The sequence below is a fragment of the Phoca vitulina genome, unplaced genomic scaffold (genome assembly GCF_004348235.1).
Source record: "Phoca vitulina isolate PV1807 unplaced genomic scaffold, GSC_HSeal_1.0 scaffold25, whole genome shotgun sequence".
Taxonomy (NCBI): Eukaryota; Metazoa; Chordata; class Mammalia; order Carnivora; family Phocidae; genus Phoca; species Phoca vitulina.
Genome location: NW_022589728.1, coordinates 45,894,980 through 45,913,519, shown reverse-complemented (window position 1 = coordinate 45,913,519; position 18,540 = coordinate 45,894,980). Strand labels below are relative to the sequence as shown.

General features: G+C 35.7%; 1 protein-coding gene across 1 annotated transcript in view; it reads left to right on the top strand.

Annotated features, from left to right (window-relative positions):
- The window catches only part of RNF19A (ring finger protein 19A, RBR E3 ubiquitin protein ligase), a 57,412-nt gene that overhangs the window by 4,493 nt on the left and 34,379 nt on the right, over positions 1–18,540 (top strand). Inside the window, exon 2 of the mRNA XM_032421555.1 lies at positions 17,471–18,238. Within this exon, the coding sequence (XP_032277446.1) occupies positions 17,565–18,238 (674 nt within the window). The 5' untranslated portion in view covers positions 17,471–17,564. The remainder of the gene's footprint in view (positions 1–17,470; positions 18,239–18,540) is intronic.

Sequence of the window (18,540 nt, the reverse complement as noted above, 5' to 3'; positions counted from 1 at the left end):
ATGTGCATTAGAAGTGTAGGAGCTGGGCGCCTGGGTGGCTCAGTTGGTTAAGCGACTGCCTTCGGCTCAGGTCATGATCCTGGAGTCCCTGGATCGAGTCCCGCATCAGGCTCCCTGCCGAGCAGGGAGCCTGCTTCTCCCTCTGACCCTCCCCCCTCTCACGTGCTCTCTCTCTCTCATTCTCTCTGTCTCAAATAAATAAATAAAATCTTTAAAAAAAAAAAAAAAAAAAAAAAAAAAGAAGTGTAGGAGCTAACTTAAACTCTATATGGCAGGGACCATTCCCTTTGTTCAGCACTTAGCATAAAGCTTTACAGTAATAGATGTTGAATAAGTATGTACTAACTTAGTAAATTATGTATATTGTAAGGTATCTATTTCATAACTTTCTCTACAGCAGGGCTGTCATTATTAATAGAGTCTAATGCGAACTGTAAGTGTAATTTAAGATTTTTCTATTAGATAAATTAAAAGTAAAAAGAAACAGGTGAAAATAATTTTCATAATATATTTTATTTAACCCAGTGTGTCCAAAATATTATCATTTCAGCATATATTAATGAGTCACTTTACATTCTTTTATTCATACTAAGTGTTTGATCCAGTGCATGTTTACACTGAACAGCATAGCTCTAGGAGCATTTTACATGAAATGTTTGTTCCTTTCCACAGAAATTCTATTAAATTAGATGCATTAGATATTTACTACAGACTCCCAGGAAACATCAACCTAAAGACCAATTTGAAAAATCACTAATCAGAAGACAGAGTGGGTCTCTTAAATTAATCACAGAGCTACAAAGAGTGAAATGAAAAGGTTAAAAACCTAGAACGGCCCTAGTCATGCTCAGGTGCATCTGCTTGAATACTCATTTACTTTTTCTCGGAATGCGGCACCAACTTTATTTGGCTGTGGAACTTATCCTAGTGACACTAGTGTTCTAATTTAACTTCTGTATTTTATAAGTGAGAAAACTGTAGTGTAGAGCTACTCAGTCCAATGTATCATCATTAGCCACACGAGGCTATTTAAGTTTAAATTAGTTAACATTTAAAAAAATTTAAATTTCAGTTCCTCAGTTGCACCAGTCACATCTGGAATGCTCTGTAGCCATATGCGGCTACTGGCTACCATAGTGGACCTTGCAGGTCTAGAATATTTCCATCATTTCAGAAAGTGCTGTTGGATAGTGCTGGTCTAAAGATTTATACACACAGCTATTGTGGTAGAGCCAAAGTTTCAGACCACTTTCTCTTATCTTCAGACTGAAATTTCATTAATCACCGGTTTCTGAATGATCACATTAATCTTTTTGTTTACAAATCTCCATTTGCTTCTCACAGATAAATTTCAAGTTTTCATGGCATTCAAAACCTTCCACAATCTAATCTTAGTCTCTCACCATTCTGCAAAAAAAACCCACACTGAAGCCAGTTAATCTGTTTGGTAAATATGTTAATAAAACATCCATAGTTTCACCCCCATGACTTTTCCTAGGCCTTTGTCTCTGCCTGGAATACCCTTTTCCATCTTCTCTGCTTATCTAAGGTCCTGCTCTTCTTTCAAGGCCTGACTCCTATCTTATCTCCACAAATCATTCCAGGTTGGTGATTCTAAATAAACTACTAAAAATTTTTCTGAGATATTATTAACAGGTTCCAGACATGAGTGGGAACATATCTTTTGAGGACCATCATTCAACCTACTACATGATGCCAGAAATTTTTACTAAGGACATTAGTAAAGTGTATTATGTTAATGCAAAAAGCCAAAGGATATTCATCCATAATAAAATTTTTTTAAGTTTTTTTTTTTTTTTTTTATGGTATTGTTTGCCATAAGGAGACATCTATTTGATTTGGCTCTGTAGAACTGCTTATCAGGTAACCACTGCCACCCTTGATTTGGATGAAAGAATTGGTCATTGTGCTATACATAATATATCTTGTGATGATAGGCTTTTCTAAATGGTTGTTTTATTTCCCCCTTCACACCCACTTATCAGTCCCTACCCCTCTTTCCAAAGGATTTTATTTCACTATTTTAAGAATGCCTGTTTAAGAAGTGTTGGTTATTCATATAAACAAAAATTGAAGGATAGATTAGTTCAGGCAGTGTTTATGTAGATCAGAGATTTAAAATCTGGTGCTGCAGTGGACCTGCTCACCTTTCCAGATTCTTCCTACTACAGGAACATCTTGTATTGATTTATTCATTGTAACTGATTCCAATGTGGGAGGTAACAAGACCTTCATATGCAGTAGTCTCATGGGAGCTTCTTTCTTTTGCTTTTATACTTAGACTGGCTATGACAAGTTACTAATGAAAAAAAATCTCTTCTGTAACAGTCTTGTCTGAGTAGTTCAGAGTGTTTCAAAGATATACTTTAATACTAATCCAATGAAATAGATGATAGCACATTTTCCCTTATTTTATAGACAGGGAAAAAGAGTGAAGCACATTCTGGGAGAGTTGTAAAGCCAAGAGAAGTCCTGTATCCTGACTTTCAGTTCAACTTAGTAATTCTAGTTCAGTGACATATATGCTTCTGTATTTGGTCTCAGAAGAAGGCTATCAGAAAGGCAAAGATTATACTCATTCCACTGGATTTACTAAAACAAGAGTATAGGGCACCTGGGTGGCTCAGTCGTTAAGCTTCTGCCTTCGGCTCAGGTCATGATCCCAGGGTCTTGGGATCGAGCCCCGCATCGGGCTCCCTGCTCCGCAGGAAGCCTGCTTCTCCCTCTCCCACTCCCCCTGCTTGTGTTCCCTCTCTGGCTGTCTTTCTCTCTGTCAAATAAATAAAAAACCTTTTAAAAAATAAAAATAAAAAAAACAAAAGAGTATATTAACATTTTAGAGAATTTGGAGGTATTTTTATAACAAAAATTATCTCAGAAAAATCTTTTAATTATCCACTTTTAACCTTAGAGTATGCTGTATATTAAAACTGTTTGAATCATAGTGTTACTAAGGGGCCTTTGACATTATCTGGTTCAGTTACTTCAACTTGCAAATAAGGAAATTGAAACTCAAAAAAGTAGATAGACCTGGCTGAGATTTCAGACAAGGTTAGTATTTCCCTTCTGTTAATTTGTAGCAATGAGTATTTTAACCAGTTCAAAAATTTTTTGACAACTAGATACTTTTTTAAAAACCTTTTTTAAAACTTCTGAATGTCTCTAGGCATTCCATCATGCCTGACATTTTGAATGTTTCTGGGTACTCTGTCATGCCCAGGATTTTGCATTATGCTTTCCTATTTCCCTATTGCTTTGCCCTTCTGAACAAAGAGGGCCTCGAATGAGGCAGCCAAAATGTTTTTAATCTTTTTCTTATTGGAAAAATGGAATGAATAATGCTTTTGCTTTCTGCAGCAGCTTACTTTTTGTAATAGATTAAGTAATTAGTATTATTTGTAATGAGTATTATTAAAACCACGAAGTACCATTCTATTCTACCTCCCAAGAATAGGCTTCAATAGGTAAATGTGGCATGTGTATGTTTGTGAAGCTGTTTAAGAACTATCTCTTTGGAGAGGCTTTGTGGAATATGGAAATAGTGTGCTCTGAACTTTTAGTTTCTTTTTCTGTGAAATTGTAGAAACTATTTAAAGGACAGAGCTCAAAATAGTGTATTTGAATCATTCTAAAAAACTTGCTGGAAACTGATACTTGCCTGTGCTAATGATCTGTTTGAATTACCCCCACCTCATCCATTTATAAGTAGTTGAATCAAAATTGTCCATTTTTAATATTAGAAAGACCACGGGATGCCTGGGTGGCTCAGTCAGTTAAGTGTCCACCTTTGGCTCAGGTCATGATCCCAGGGCCCTGGGATTGAGTCCCGCATCGGGCTCCCTGCATGGGCTCCTTGCTCATCAAGGAGCCTGCTTCTCCCACTCTTGCTGCTCACTCTCTCTCTCTCTGACAAATAAATAAATAAATCAAAATATATTTGATTTATAAATAAATCAAAATATTTTTATCAAAATAAAAATATATCAGACCACTTGAGGTAGGTTTGTAGCTATATAAACATAAGACTAAAAACATTTATATTTGCCTTAGAGAAATTAATATACTATAATGATGTATCCCAAACTTCCAAATGGCTAACTTTTCTGATTACATTAGAAAAGCCCTCTCAGAGCCAACAATTTGTTTTGTTTTATCTAACCTTAAAGTGTGATAATCTTTCTAACAGTTTTATCCAGTAGGTGGTTTAGTTACATTTGTGCCATCTTCTTAGATATTTATATTAGTTTGGCTAATATTTGTAAGGTAGTTAATATGTGCCATACTCTATGCTGCATTCTTTGTATATGTTATTTCATTTAATCCTAATCTGGTGGGGTGCAGGTATTATTATTATTACTCCTATTTTATAGTTGAAGAAACTGTCTTAGTAATTTAACTCAATGTCACACAGCACAGTAAGTGTCAGAGGCTGAACTTGAACCCAGACTTGTGACTCCAAAGCCCATGCCTTACTTTCTGGATAAAAAGTTGCTGTCATTACCCCACATGTGTATAGTATTTAAAAACCCCTGCCCCCCCCCCCAGCTACTCTAAATTTTTTACCTCATTTTATTTTCCCCCACAAAGGTAGGTTAAGATAATTGTGTGTGAAACAACCCCAAAATCTCATGGTGGAGCAGAATAAAAGTTTATTTCTCACACAAAGAACCATGTGGATGACTCAGGTATCCACATTCCTTCCATCTTGTGACTCAGCTGCCCCTATGGCCTGCTTGGAGTCACCACTAGGATTACTACATTCAGCAAGCCAGTGTGGGAAGAGAGAGAGTTCAAAGATGTGTGAAGGGATGATTTAGAGACCAGTCCTGGAAGGAGCATACATCATTGCATTGGTCAGTACTAGACACATGGCCGCATGTAGCAGCAAGTGGAATGGAAAATGTGGTCCTCCTATGTGCTTGGGAGGAAAATGAAACAGGTGCGTATATAACATCATCTCTGCCACAGTTGTGTTTTCCCTGTTTTACAGATGGTACAGAGAGGTGGTTACTGAACCAAAGCCACAAAACCACTTGGTAGCAATAAATAGAACCCAGATTTCCTTAGAGCTGCATATAATATGCTCATGTTTCTGAGGAGACATTCAAATAATTGAAAGGCATTTAGATTGTATTTCTAGCACCCTTGCTGATTGTTTCTTATTGGACAGCAAATATTTTACCTCTGTGTCCATTACATTTTATTGTCATTGATTTACTTTATGAGGAATGATAAAAACATTTTCCAGTGGTAATTGCCATTTTAAGTGAAGATGACATAATAACATTAAATATCTTTACATACATATTATATTCAATTGTCCTTTGAATTTACAATATTGATTAGCCTTTATTTATGTAATTTTAGATTTTAAACATGTGATAGATTATTCTAGGCCGTATACATACCTCATGTTTATTCTTGCATTATGAACCTGAGACATTTGTTTTAGGGATGAGAGTTGTTTTTTAACCTTCCCCAAAACTTAACTCTTTTGGAAAGAACTGCAGCTTCAAATCTTAATGGGATACAAGTGCATTCTAACTGAGCTAACAATTAGTACAGATACAAATATCATACTAATATAAATTACTGAGAGCAGAAAATTTACAGAAACTGATGTTAACTACTACTGGCAAATTAAATTCCAACATCTCAGCGGTAGCTGTTAACCTTTTGTTACACTTTAGACTCCTTGGAGAATCTCTTGAAAGCTATCGATTCTGTCCCTAGAATATACAGTTATTCACAATTTAGTATACCATTTTAGAGATTTCATGGATTTTTTCAAAGCCTATCCATGTATTAGCTGTTATTTTTAAGCATTTTTATCCTTCTCCAAAAATTTATTGTTGTGCCTATTATATTTTTACTTTAACAGGTAGTATAAAGAGATGTTTAATAATTCAGAGTTTTTATAAGAGTGTGTCTTAATAGGGGCGCCTGGGTGGCTCAGTTGGTTAAGCGACTGCTTTCGGCTCAGGTCATGATCCTGGAGTCCCAGGATCGGGTCCCGCATCGGGCTCCCTGCTCAGCAGGGAGTCTGCTTCTCCCTCTGACCCTCCCCCCTGTCATGCTCTCTCTATCTCATTCTCTCTCTCAAATAAATAAATAAAATCTTAAAAAAAAAAAAAAAAAAAGAGTGTGTCTTAATATTATTTGGGCAGCAAGAATTATGCCCAGAACCTGCACTGCTACAATAGCTGAATTTGGCAGCTATATTGGGGGACAGATCTATTAGAGGAAAATAGGGCATTTCCAGACTTGAGGTTGGCAAAATGAATGATATAACTTAAAAAAAAAAACTTTAGACATTTAAATAATCTTTTTGAGTAAAGCAAACTTTGTTATAATAAACTTTAGTGATTTATCTCTGTTTAGAGAAAGCCATATATGAAAATCCAAGAAAATTAAATGCCTCAGACTTGTCTTAATGAGGTAGTTCAGATTTACAAAAGCACTGTTTACTTTGGGCTAAAATTAGCTTATGTGTGGACACACCTTCTTTTTTTTAATTTTTTTATTGTTAATCACCATACATTACATCATTAAGGACACATCATTTTTAATACATCACTTCTAGTTGTGGTCTGATCAAAAGATGGATTATGATAATTCTGATTTTGGGTAGTCACTACATTAAATTGTACCTAGCCATATTTAAATTTGATAGGTTGTTGTTTGCAACTCTCTATATAGGAGATACTACGGAAAGATAGATACTACTTTTCTCACTGCCTTAGGAACCTTTATTTAACACTGGAGGAAGGGTAGAACCAAAGATATGAGTCAGGTTTTGAAGATTTCCCCCACTGTTTATTTAGCAGTATTGGTTCCTGAAATTATGCACAGTGACCTAAATGAATGTTCTCTATAGTAGGTTTTTATGGTCAAATAACCAGTGATTCCTTTTTGTATAACTTAAATTGCCAGCTACTTATGGTGTCAGAAAACCATTGTTGTATTGAAAAACAGAGTTGCTTTCAGGGTATATATAGTTTTTTAAAAGAAAGCTTTAAAATGGATTTGATAAGTATTTATTTAGATTATGGGACTACTATATATGCCCAAATATAAAATCAGTTATTCTTTCAAAATTATGTATATGAAAAAAGGGCATCATTTTATTATAATGTAGGTCTTTGCAAAATCACCCATACCATTGTTTGGGGAAGACATAGTCTGAAATGTCTTTTTTCAGTTTTTTAGATGTACTAGAATGAAAATTCCACAGAACAGGGGCCTTGCCTATTTCTATTTTGGTATTATATATCTACTACCTAGAAGAATATCTGGCACATGATAGACATTGGACATATTTATTGAAAGACTAAATTAATACTTACACAGTTTACTTATAAAAAGGCAAAAAGCTTAACAAATTTAGTTATTCCTAGAAGCCATTACAGTTGCAAGTATTGGATAATGCAAGAACACCTTTTAAAGATCAGTTTTTAAAAGCTGTACAGTAGGGGCGCCTGGGTGGCTCAGTTGTTAACTGTCTGCCTTCGGCTCAGGTCATGATCCCACGGTCCTGGGATCAAGCCCCACATCGGGCTCCCTGCTCTGCAGGAAGCCTACTCCTCCCTCTCCCACTCCCCCTGCTTGTGTTCCCTCTCTTGCTATTTTTCTCTCAAATAAATAAATAAAATCTTTAAAAAAAAAAAAGCTGTACAGTAAATTTATAATTTAGAGATAATGTATACTTAATGTTAGGCTAAGATTTCCTATGACAGCATCATATACAGACTCAAGAATACTGTATCTCAGAACCTAGTTGAAGATATACTTTGGAAAACTGTCAGATGTTTTCAAAAAAAATTTATACAGATTTCCTCTTGGGGAAAAGACCATGCAGCGCAGGGCAGCTGGAAATCAAGCAGAAAGTCAGTCTTACTGGTTTGAGGTGTCAAGGAATGAAGTTGGGAGTGCCAGAATTGCTGGAAATTGACAGATTCCAGAAAGGAGGGAGTTACAGTAGGAATGCCTTAAAATCCTGAATTGTGCATGGAAGATACCACTGAGCTCAATGGAAAACAACAGCTGTAAGACTGAAAATGCTGACTAGAGATACTGCAGCTATCCTTAGCAGGGGAGACAATTTGGTTTTTGATTCCTACCAAATTAAAGGGACTTGGTAAACATGTGTTCTTCAAGACCCATTCTAAAATAGTGTAAACCAAGCCTCCACAAGTCCAACTTGATTAGCCATTGATTTAACTGTCAGGTATAATACAAATCCTCACTCTTCAGGAGAAGATAAGAAACTCTTAAAGTCTCTACAACATCCACAATATCCGGTTTTAATAGGCAATTACTAGGATCAGGAAAATACGACTTAATGACAATACCATCTCTCCCCAAATGGTAGCAGAAGCTAATATTAGCAGAATTAGCAGACTTTAAAAAGCAAGTGTAATATTTTCAATGACTTAAAGGGAGAAGCATGATAATGACTGAACAGATGGGTAATCTCAATGGAGAAGTGGAAACTTTAAAAAGGAACAGACATTCTAGAACTAAGAAGTCCAGTATCTGAAATGAAAATTTTACTGAATGGATTTAACAACAGATTGGAGAATGGCAGAGGTAGAATTGGTGAACTTGAAGATCAATAAAAAAATATTTGTCAATCGAAAGAATGGAGAAGAAGCATTACAAAAAATGAACAGAGCCTCGATGGCCAATGGGACAGTATTAAACTATCTAACATATGAATGGCAGAAGGAGAGATGAAACAGGGTAAAAAATATTTGAAGAAGTAATTGCCAGGAAATTCACTTATAGAAGTACCAGAAGGAAACACAAGAGCATTTTAAAAATACACTCTTGGAGTAGGCAAGACTCTTCCAAGACAGGTATAGAACCCAAAAGTCGTAAAGAAAGATATGTGAATTTGAACTCATTAAGAAAATTTGAAATACCTGCATTGGAAAGTTGCCATAAAATCAAGTACAATTTTTTAAAAATATTTTTGACACATAAAAGCAAGTGTTCTTTACATATAAATAGGTTTTACACATCAGTAAGGAAAAGTCCAACAGTGGGATATGAGCATGTGGTTAGGCCATAGAAAGTGAAATATAAATGACTTGTAAACACATGAGAAATACTATAAATATCTTTCCCACCAAAGCAAATGTCCCTCTTTGTCTCCTGGTCTCACATATAATAGCAAATATATAGCCATTGAAATGAATAAGTTTTTTATTCCTCATCTTCTTCCCAACTTCCCAACATAAGTGTTTATTGCTGAAGTTTAATAGCCTGTTATGCTTTTTATACAGAATACAGCATCTAAAATAGAAAGTCTTGTTTATCTTCTTTCTTGACTCTTTGACTTGAATATAAGATAGCTCAGGCTTCACTAGTAACCAAAATTAGTGAGTATAGGAACTCTGGTAGGGATCTCTGTGCCTATTTCCTCTTCACTTAAAAACAAGAAAATGATTTTATATTTAGCTGTTCTCTTCAACAGTGTTAATAAATGTTGTTCCATGCTACTTTCGTTACATGCAAGTTTTTAGAGGTGCAGAACATCTGGATGTCAAACATCTAAAAAAAATTGAAATTAGAAGTTGTAGGTACTTTTTTTTCACTTAGTATTTAGACCATTAACACAGAATTTTTGGATTTTCTCTATATTTTAGCCTTTCCAAGCAGAAGAAACCTAATTTTAGCTGAATATCAGAGGCAAAAACAGGAGTGTAAAGGAATTTTTTCTTGGGAAGTGCTTTATTTTCCGTAAGCTTTTTTGCCCAGCCTTCTACAATTCCAGAATACCTTCTCGTTAGTTTTAAATTATTTAGCATGTGGGTGGCTATTAGGTGCTATTGAAGTGTTTATGATTAGGAGATGTTTAGTAGGAGAAATCTTAAATCTATAATTCTTGAAGGGACATAGTGTCAAGATACTTAACATGTTTTATTTCTCCTGTAGCACTCGTGTGATAAAGGTTCTTGTCTTTTCACAGTGTAAAAAGCTGGATATAGTTTAATAAGGATCGTACATTGATAGCAAACCAGAAGTAAAGATATGGATAGAATCCTCATTTACTCATTTCCACTTATGTGTATTCTGCATCACAGTTTATTTAGCCAGAGTTTATTAGGCATCTGCTATAAGTTACACATTGTGTTGGGCACTACGGATACAAAGCTTGTGTTACATTTCATTTTAGCTAACATTTAGTATAATGCCAGATTCTGTTAGGTACTTTCAGCACATGTCAACTTCACTTTATTTTCCTAACATCTATTTGAAGTGAGTGGTATCGTCCATATTTTGTAGTGGAGATCACAGACTCAGTATTATAGTTTATATAGGGATTTTATAACTAAAAGTAGCTAAACCAGGTCTTGAGTCCCAAATTCTCTTCTTTATACATCCAGTACTGGATTTTTTTTTTTTTTTTTAATTTGCACCTCCAGATCCACTCTTAACCCATCTCTGCCTTGCTCTGTGTACCAGAGGGAGTTGACTTCTAAGAACTGCTTCATTTGGGCTCCTTTGTTGGACTTAGCCAATGTGAGGCATTGGCAGGATATTGGAGAGCCACAGAGAGAAGCTGGATATTGTTCTTCCAATTGCTATTGCACAGCTCCTCTTCAGTAATTGTTCCTCCTGCCCCTTCATTCCAAAGGGTGGCAGTGGGTTCCTGAGTACTTTGCCACCCCTGTTTGGTTCCTTTAACCCTGCCCACACTTTTTTCAGTGTGCCCTTCAGTTACCTATTTGAGAGTGCTTTGTTTTTTGCCAGGACCCTGACTGATACATACAGCCTTTCTTAAACTGTGGGCTACTCTTTGTGTGGATTTGAGCCTTCTGACTGTTCTTGTCTATCCTGTGTTTATAAATTGAGTGTTAAAATCTGGTACATATTTTCATTTAAAACAATATTGTAATTGTTGATTAGATGCTTCAACTGGAATGCTCAATTTCTGTAATCTTTACAAAGTATAAAAAATAGTGTGGTGTCAAATTAGATGTATTTTATGAGTCAGTACAAAGTTATCAGCACTTTTACTAAATCTTTGACACATATTGGTAGAAATACCTTTGTTTTGGGCCATTCCTATTTCATAATCCCTCACATATTCTCAAGAGATAGAAAAAAGTAGGGGCACCTGGGTGGCTCAGTTGGTTAAGCGTCTGATGATTTTGGCTCAGGTCATGATCTCAGGGTTGTGAGAATGAGTCCCATGTTGGGTTCAGCACTGGGCGTGAAGGCTGCTTTAAGATTCTCTCTCTCCTCTCCCTCTGCCCACCCCCCAAAAAGTAAAAAAAGTAAGAATCAAGAGACCTTGACTTTAAAGGGATATGAACCCTGAACTAGGGAAGGTTAGATGAACAGGTGCGGGTCTCTGTCCTTCTCAATACCAGTTCTTCAGTTGAAGTCCATTAAAAGGTCAAAAGTGGGGCTCCTTTGCCAGCAATAAAACTAGTTCTCCAACCATTTTTTAAAAGATTTTATTTATTTGTGAGAGAGATTGAGAGAGCATGAGCACAAGCAGGGGGAGCAGCGGGCAGAGGGAGAAGCAGGCTCCCCGCTGAGCAGGGAGCCCAGTGGGGGACTCAGTCCCATCCTGGGATCATGACCTGAGCCAAAGGCAGATGCCTAACCAACTGAGCCACTTAGGCGTCCCTCTCCAGCCGTTTTCTTTAGGGGCATGAGTGTGTAGCAGCAATTGGTAGTCTTGGTTACTTGTTGGAGTTATGCTATACTGAGAACGAGGGAGAGGAGAGACCTTTCTCATTGTTTAATTAACAGGTGACTAGAATTCCTTGTGACATTGATGTGACAATGATTATGATTGTAGATACTTAGTTGAAAATACATACTTTAGGGTCTACTTGTGTTTTATTATTCTTTTCTGTTTCAGTAACTAAACTCTTCTAGCGTCTTTAATTACAGATCCCTGCTTTTATTTTGGGTATTCCCACTAAGCCAGTAACCATAACATTATGGAGCGCAACTTCAGTTATCTTTTCCCCCTCACTGCTTTGTTATCAATGCATTACAGCCTGATAAATCCTTCTGCTAGTACATCAATTTGAAGAGCTTCCAAGATTGGGGGTTATTAGGAGTTGAGGATATTTCAAATTATGTCATTAGTACATTTACTGCCTTTCATCATCTGTTCCTGCTCTGAAATGGTATGAACTATTCTATTATACCATGTAAATAGCAGTTTTTATAATAATCTGTTCTGTATTTAATACAGTAGACCTGATATTTCTCTTTGTAGACCTAGTATGAACTAATTGGACTATAAAAAAAAAATAAATAGAACACATATGTGCCTAGGAGGTATGACAGTGAAATAACAAGACTGATGTTTTCTTGTGGTTATGGAATAGTATCATCACTTCAATGACATTGTGTCATTTTAAGAAATACTCATTTGGCATTTGTTCATGATGTTTATGTTCATGACACCACCTTGGCTCTGTTGTATTAAAGAAATCACAAATATTCAAGTTCTACCTTTAAAAGCTTATTAAAAAATTAAAGATAATCAGGAAAAAAGTAAACAAAATGAAGTTTCATCTGAGTTTTAAAAGTTGAGTACAGTTTGCTTAGGAGGAGAGAAAGGGAGTGGCATTTCAGACAGGAGGAATGGTTTGAATGAGACATGGAGTTGAAGGATAGTTAAAGACTGGCCCCAGATGATGTGTAAGATGTAATTGTCTTTTATTTTCTGAGATAATTTTTGATATCCTGATAGTGACTAGAGAAGTTGTTTCATGAAGGCAGCTGCAGGCAGATAATGGTACTGAGGCCGAGGTATCAGGACACCTGAATTTCCCTTAACCCTATCATTTACTTACCTTGCAATATTTACTCTCTCTGAACTTCAGTTTTCCTATCAAATAAGATTAATAAAACTTTTCTATCGAACAGTGAGGCTTGAATAAGACGCAGATAAAAAGGACTTTTAAACGCTATAGTGGTACTATTATATACAACATATTTTCCCTTCTTTTTCCAACCTGCAACCCAGCCATTTGTTTTAAAACTCAAATAATATTTTTGTCTTAATGGTCCGTGCATTTCAGAGGCAGAACATAATACAGATTCATATAGTTGATAGTTTACTTCAAAAAAAAGTTGAGTTCAAAAAGAATAGTACTATATTAAATGATGCAGATAATAGGTTATTATTTTTCACTGGAGAATGAAGTCAACTTTTTCTAAAAATAAGTTCCTGAATCACTGAAAGTTTTTTTAATTTCACACATTTTGTCATCTGTTCAGATTGGCAGAATTTCTGTAGTACTTTTTTTTTTCCTTAGTGGTTTAGGGTGTAGTCTTAGAAATCCCAAGTTAGCCAAAGTTCCCTTGATTGAGGCATCCCCAGTACTCTTGAGTTACACACTTATAGACACTTCCATGGATTATTTCTGCAGAAAGATAGTCATTAAATTATGTGGATTTTTAAGTAAGTCTCTCTTGTCATCTCTGTGCTATAGGTTAAGGGGTACCTCACCATAACCCTTGTGGCTGACAATGACTAATAAACTGAGTTGTTGTTTGTTGTTGTTTTTTAAGATTATTTATGTATTTATTTGACAGAGAGAGCACAAGAAGGGAGAGCTGCAGAGGGAGAGGGAGAAGTAGGCTCCCTGCTGAGCAGGGGCTGGATCCGAGGGGCTGGATCCCAGTACTCTGGGATCATGACCCAAACTGAAGGCAGACGATTAACTGACTGAGCCACCCAGGCGCCCCCTGAGTTGTTTTTAATGGAACTTTTATTTTTTGTACCTAAAGTAATGAAAAACAAGGAGCCTTGTTTCAGAGGCAAGGCCTATGGAGTTTTGTTTTTTAAGTGAGAGTGTTTTAAGTCTCCTTAGTATTAGTGGTTCTTAATCAGAGTATGCCACTAATTTACTGACCTAAATATAAAACACACAAACTCTGGACCCCGTCCTTATTATGATTGGTTAGCTTTAGGGCAAAATATGTTTTTTGTTATTGCTTGTGGGGTTCAATTAGTTTTTTTTTTAACTCTCAGTAGTGGATGATCTGATACAGTTTTAAACTCTGCAGAAGGCAGAAAGTCAATACTAGATTGTACTTCCCTAGGTAACCATTGTCAATGGTTTCTTAATATTTTTCCAAAAATTGTGTACGTATATGTAAGTCTGTGTGGATATGTTTTTTCCAAAAATGCGCTCATATTATACACACTATTTTGCAGTTACTTGCTTAGCATTATATAGGGAGTGCTTTCTATATCATTGCACATAAATCGTGGCTGGTTCATTTATTTTTACCAGTCCCCTGTTAGACACAGGTTATTTTCAGGTTTGTGTGGGTTTTTTGGTCTTGTTTTGTTTGCTTCTATCAACTAGGCTACAGTGAATTTCCTTGCACATTATCTTTACACACCTGTGTCCTTATATTTTCTGAAGGATAAGTTTTACATGTAGGATTGCTGGTCAAAGAATACTTCCGTTTTGAAGATTAATAGATAAGGCCAAATTGGTTCCCCCAAATTGTGCTGATTTGCACTCCTCCCAACAGTATATGAGATGTTAACAGTACACGCTCACCAACTCTTTACAGCCTTTGCCAATCTAATGTGCATAAAGAGGGTATCTAATGTTTGAATTTTGTTTCTTTGTGGTGGTTGTTAAAAACTGTGTCCAATCTAATTTTTATAATTCTTTTTCAAACATCCTTGTATCTTTGCTATCAGGTTGTATATCTTTTTCTTATTAATGTGTAAAAGCTGTTTGTATAGTAGGGAAATTTTTTCATTGTTATACACGTTTTTCTAATTTATCATTGACTTTCTACATTATAATATTTTTTTACCATATAGAAATATTAAAGTTTTAGTATTCAGGATTTGTTTATTTTTCCTTTGAGGCATATTTGTGTATTTGCACAATGTTTTAGAAGGATTTCCTAAATAGGATGAACACATGTTCCAATTTGCTCGTTATCCTAGTTTAAAGATTAAGAGTACTTTAAAGGACACCTGGGTGGCTCAGTTGGTTGAGCATCGACTCTTGATTTTGGCTCAGTTCATGATCTCAGCGTTGTGGGATCAAGCCCCATGTCCAGCTCTGCGCTCAGCAGAGAGTCTGCTTGAGATTCTCTCTCTCCCTCACCCGCCACCCCTGTGTGTTCTCCCTCTCTCTTTCTCAAATTAATAAATAAATCTTAAAAAAACAAAACTTCTATTCACTCTTACAAGGTTCTCTTTTGGAGAAAAAAACTATATGGCTATCAAGTTTCTTAAAGTGTGTATTTTGAAAAATTTCCCAGGTGATACTGATAAGTACCAATTGGTTTACTATTTTAAGTGACAAATTCTTATGATAAGTTCCCCAAGATAGATTCCCTCTCTAGTTCTCTTCTATGATAAATATATTTCACTGTGGAGTATAGAAGACATTTTGAGATGCAAGTTAAAATAAAAACATGGAAGAAAATATGCAGAAAATTTTAGTAGAACCTACCATTACACCCTGTATTTTTCTCAGAATTAGCAAAGAATACTGCAAATAATGGGAAGGTATAAACTGATGGACAAGAATAATGTTTGCCTGAGTGAAATGTTTTTCTAGATTTTGTGTTGGGAAATCAACACGACTTTCTCAAGGATATGTGTAGATACCAGCTCAAGCTTTTTTTTTTAAACTTCGTGATACAACAATCATTCAGTAAAGTGTATTAAACATGAGTTTGTATGTCAGTGATTTATCACAAAGTAAACATACCTTTGTAACAACTACGTATGTCGAAGTTCCCTTTGTGCCTCCCCACAAAAGGTAGCTATACTCCTGACTGCTATCATCATAGATTAGTTCTGCCTGGTTTTAAACTTTATTTAAATAGAATTATATATACAGTATGCTGTCTTTTTGTGAGATTCATTCTTGTTTTGTGTGAAGCAGTATTTTGTTCATTTTCATTGATTTCTAGTGTACTAGAATGTGAATATATACAATTACATTGTTGGAAGAAGTGTGGGTTGCATCTAGTACTTTGGCTTGTTATAACTAATGCTGCTGTTGATATTGTTATGTATCTCTTGATGCATGTAGGCATTCATTTCTCTTGTGTAGTTATTTCTAGTAGTGTAATTGGGTAATAGAGTATATGTTCGAATTTGGTACATACCGTTAAACAGTTTTCCAAAGTAGTTGTGCCATTTTACACTCCCACCAGCAATCCACATCTTTGCTAATACTTGGAAATGTCAGTCTGAAATTTAGCCATCCTGCTGGGTGTGTATCTCAATGTAGCTTTAATCTGTATCTCCCTGATGACAACTGCTGTTGAGCACTTTTTCTTTTTTTTTTTTAATATTTTATTTTTATTAGAGAGAGAGAGTGAGAGAGAGAGTGTACAAGGGGGGGGAAGGTCAGAGGAAGAAGCAGACTCCCCACTGAGCAGGGAGCCCGATGCAGGACTCGCTCCTGGGACTCCAGGATCGAGACCTGAGCCGAAGGCAGTCGCTTAACCGACTGAGCCACCCAGGTGCCCCAAGCACTTTTTCATATCCTTTTGTTAAGTGCCTGTTAAATTCCTTGCCCATTTTTCTTTTTGATTGTCTGTTTTGTCTTGATTTGTAAGTGTTCTTTCCATATTCTGGGTACTTGGTCCTTTATTAGTTATATGTGGCAACTGTCTTGTCCCACTCCCTTAATACTGCCCCTTGAGTTTATCCCAATTTGTCAGTCTTTTCTTTTATGGTTATACTTTTGTATGTTTAAGAAGTCTTTTCACAGAAATATTCTCTTCTGTTGATTTCTAGAAGCTTTATGATATTTTACTTTTCATACTTAGAGATCTGTGAACCAACTGGAATTGATTTTTATGCATGAGGTGAGCTATAGGTTAAGTTCCTTTTCTCAGATGGTAACCAGTAAAACAGTATTATGTTGTTTTGTTTGTTTTATTTTTGAAAAGGCCTTTGTCATCTTTGACCTAAATCAAGTATCCCCATATATGTGGGACTTCTTTTCTGGACTGTATTCTGCTCCATTGGTCTTTGTATCTAGCCTTGTCATGTACCACAATGTCCTTTTAATTCCTTAATTCCACACACACTTTGGTCTTCTTCAAGATTGTATAAGCTATACTTAGTAACCCTTTGTATTTGCATGTATATTTTATTGTCAGTTAAAAAAAAATCTGAAAAGCAATGGGGAATCATTGAAGTCTCAGTGAAAATGATCAGAAATTCTTAATGAGATTTTAATAATGGTAAGGTTAGTTCAAATCTAGAATATTAAGATTGAAGAATACTTGTTTTAGTGTTCACTGTATATTCTTACATTCTCGTGTAGACTACTCAGTAAATTGGTCATATTAAAAAAAACTCTAATGATTAAAGAACATACTGGTTTGGAGTTTCATAGTAAGGTTGTAAGTTTATTTAAAAAACATGCAGACTAAGAATATTATCTTGGTGTTGTGTTTTGTTTTTCAGACCATCTATGATAACAGTCTTCTGTAAGTCAAGCTTTTTCAAGAATTCGCTGAAGGAACCAAGTAGGATTTTCTTACATCATGACTTAATCTGAATGCAAGAACGAGAAATAGGTTTTATTTCTAAATATAATGAAGGGCTGTGTGTAAACACAGACCCTGACTCAATTCTAATGAGCATTTTAGACATGAGTTTACATCGGCAAATGGGTTCAGATCGTGATCTTCAGTCTTCTGCTTCGTCTGTGAGCTTGCCTTCAGTGAAAAAGGCACCCAAAAAAAGAAGAATTTCAATAGGCTCTCTGTTTCGGAGAAAAAAGGATAACAAACGTAAATCCAGGGAGCTTAATGGCGGGGTGGATGGAATTGCGAGCATTGAAAGTATACATTCTGAAATGTGTACTGATAAGAACTCCATTTTCTCTACAAATACCTCCTCTGACAATGGATTAACTTCTATCAGCAAACAAATTGGAGACTTTATAGAGTGTCCTTTGTGCCTTTTGCGGCATTCTAAAGACAGATTTCCTGAGATAATGACTTGTCATCATAGATCTTGTGTGGATTGCTTACGACAATATCTAAGGATAGAAATTTCTGAAAGTAGAGTTAATATCAGTTGCCCAGAATGTACTGAACGGTTTAATCCCCATGATATTCGCTTGATATTAAGTGATGATGTCTTGATGGAAAAATATGAAGAATTTATGCTTAGACGGTGGCTTGTTGCAGATCCTGATTGTAGGTGGTGTCCAGCTCCAGACTGTGGGTAAGATTTTGTTTGGTTTTTCTTGAGTTAATATTTTTTCTGTGGATAAATAAGAATTAGCTATTACTCAAAAGAAGAATCTTAACATGTCAGGTGATTCATTATTCAGTAGACAAACTTACATTGAGTGCATACCATGTGCCAGGCACAATGTTACATAGATGCTAATGGCAGGAATATTATCTTAGTCATTTTTATATTGTGTCTCATCACATACTCATTTGAGCATTTTCAGAAGAAAGGGATAAGATGGTAGAGTACAGGATCTAGTTGTGGGCAAAATTGATTATCCCCTTCATTTG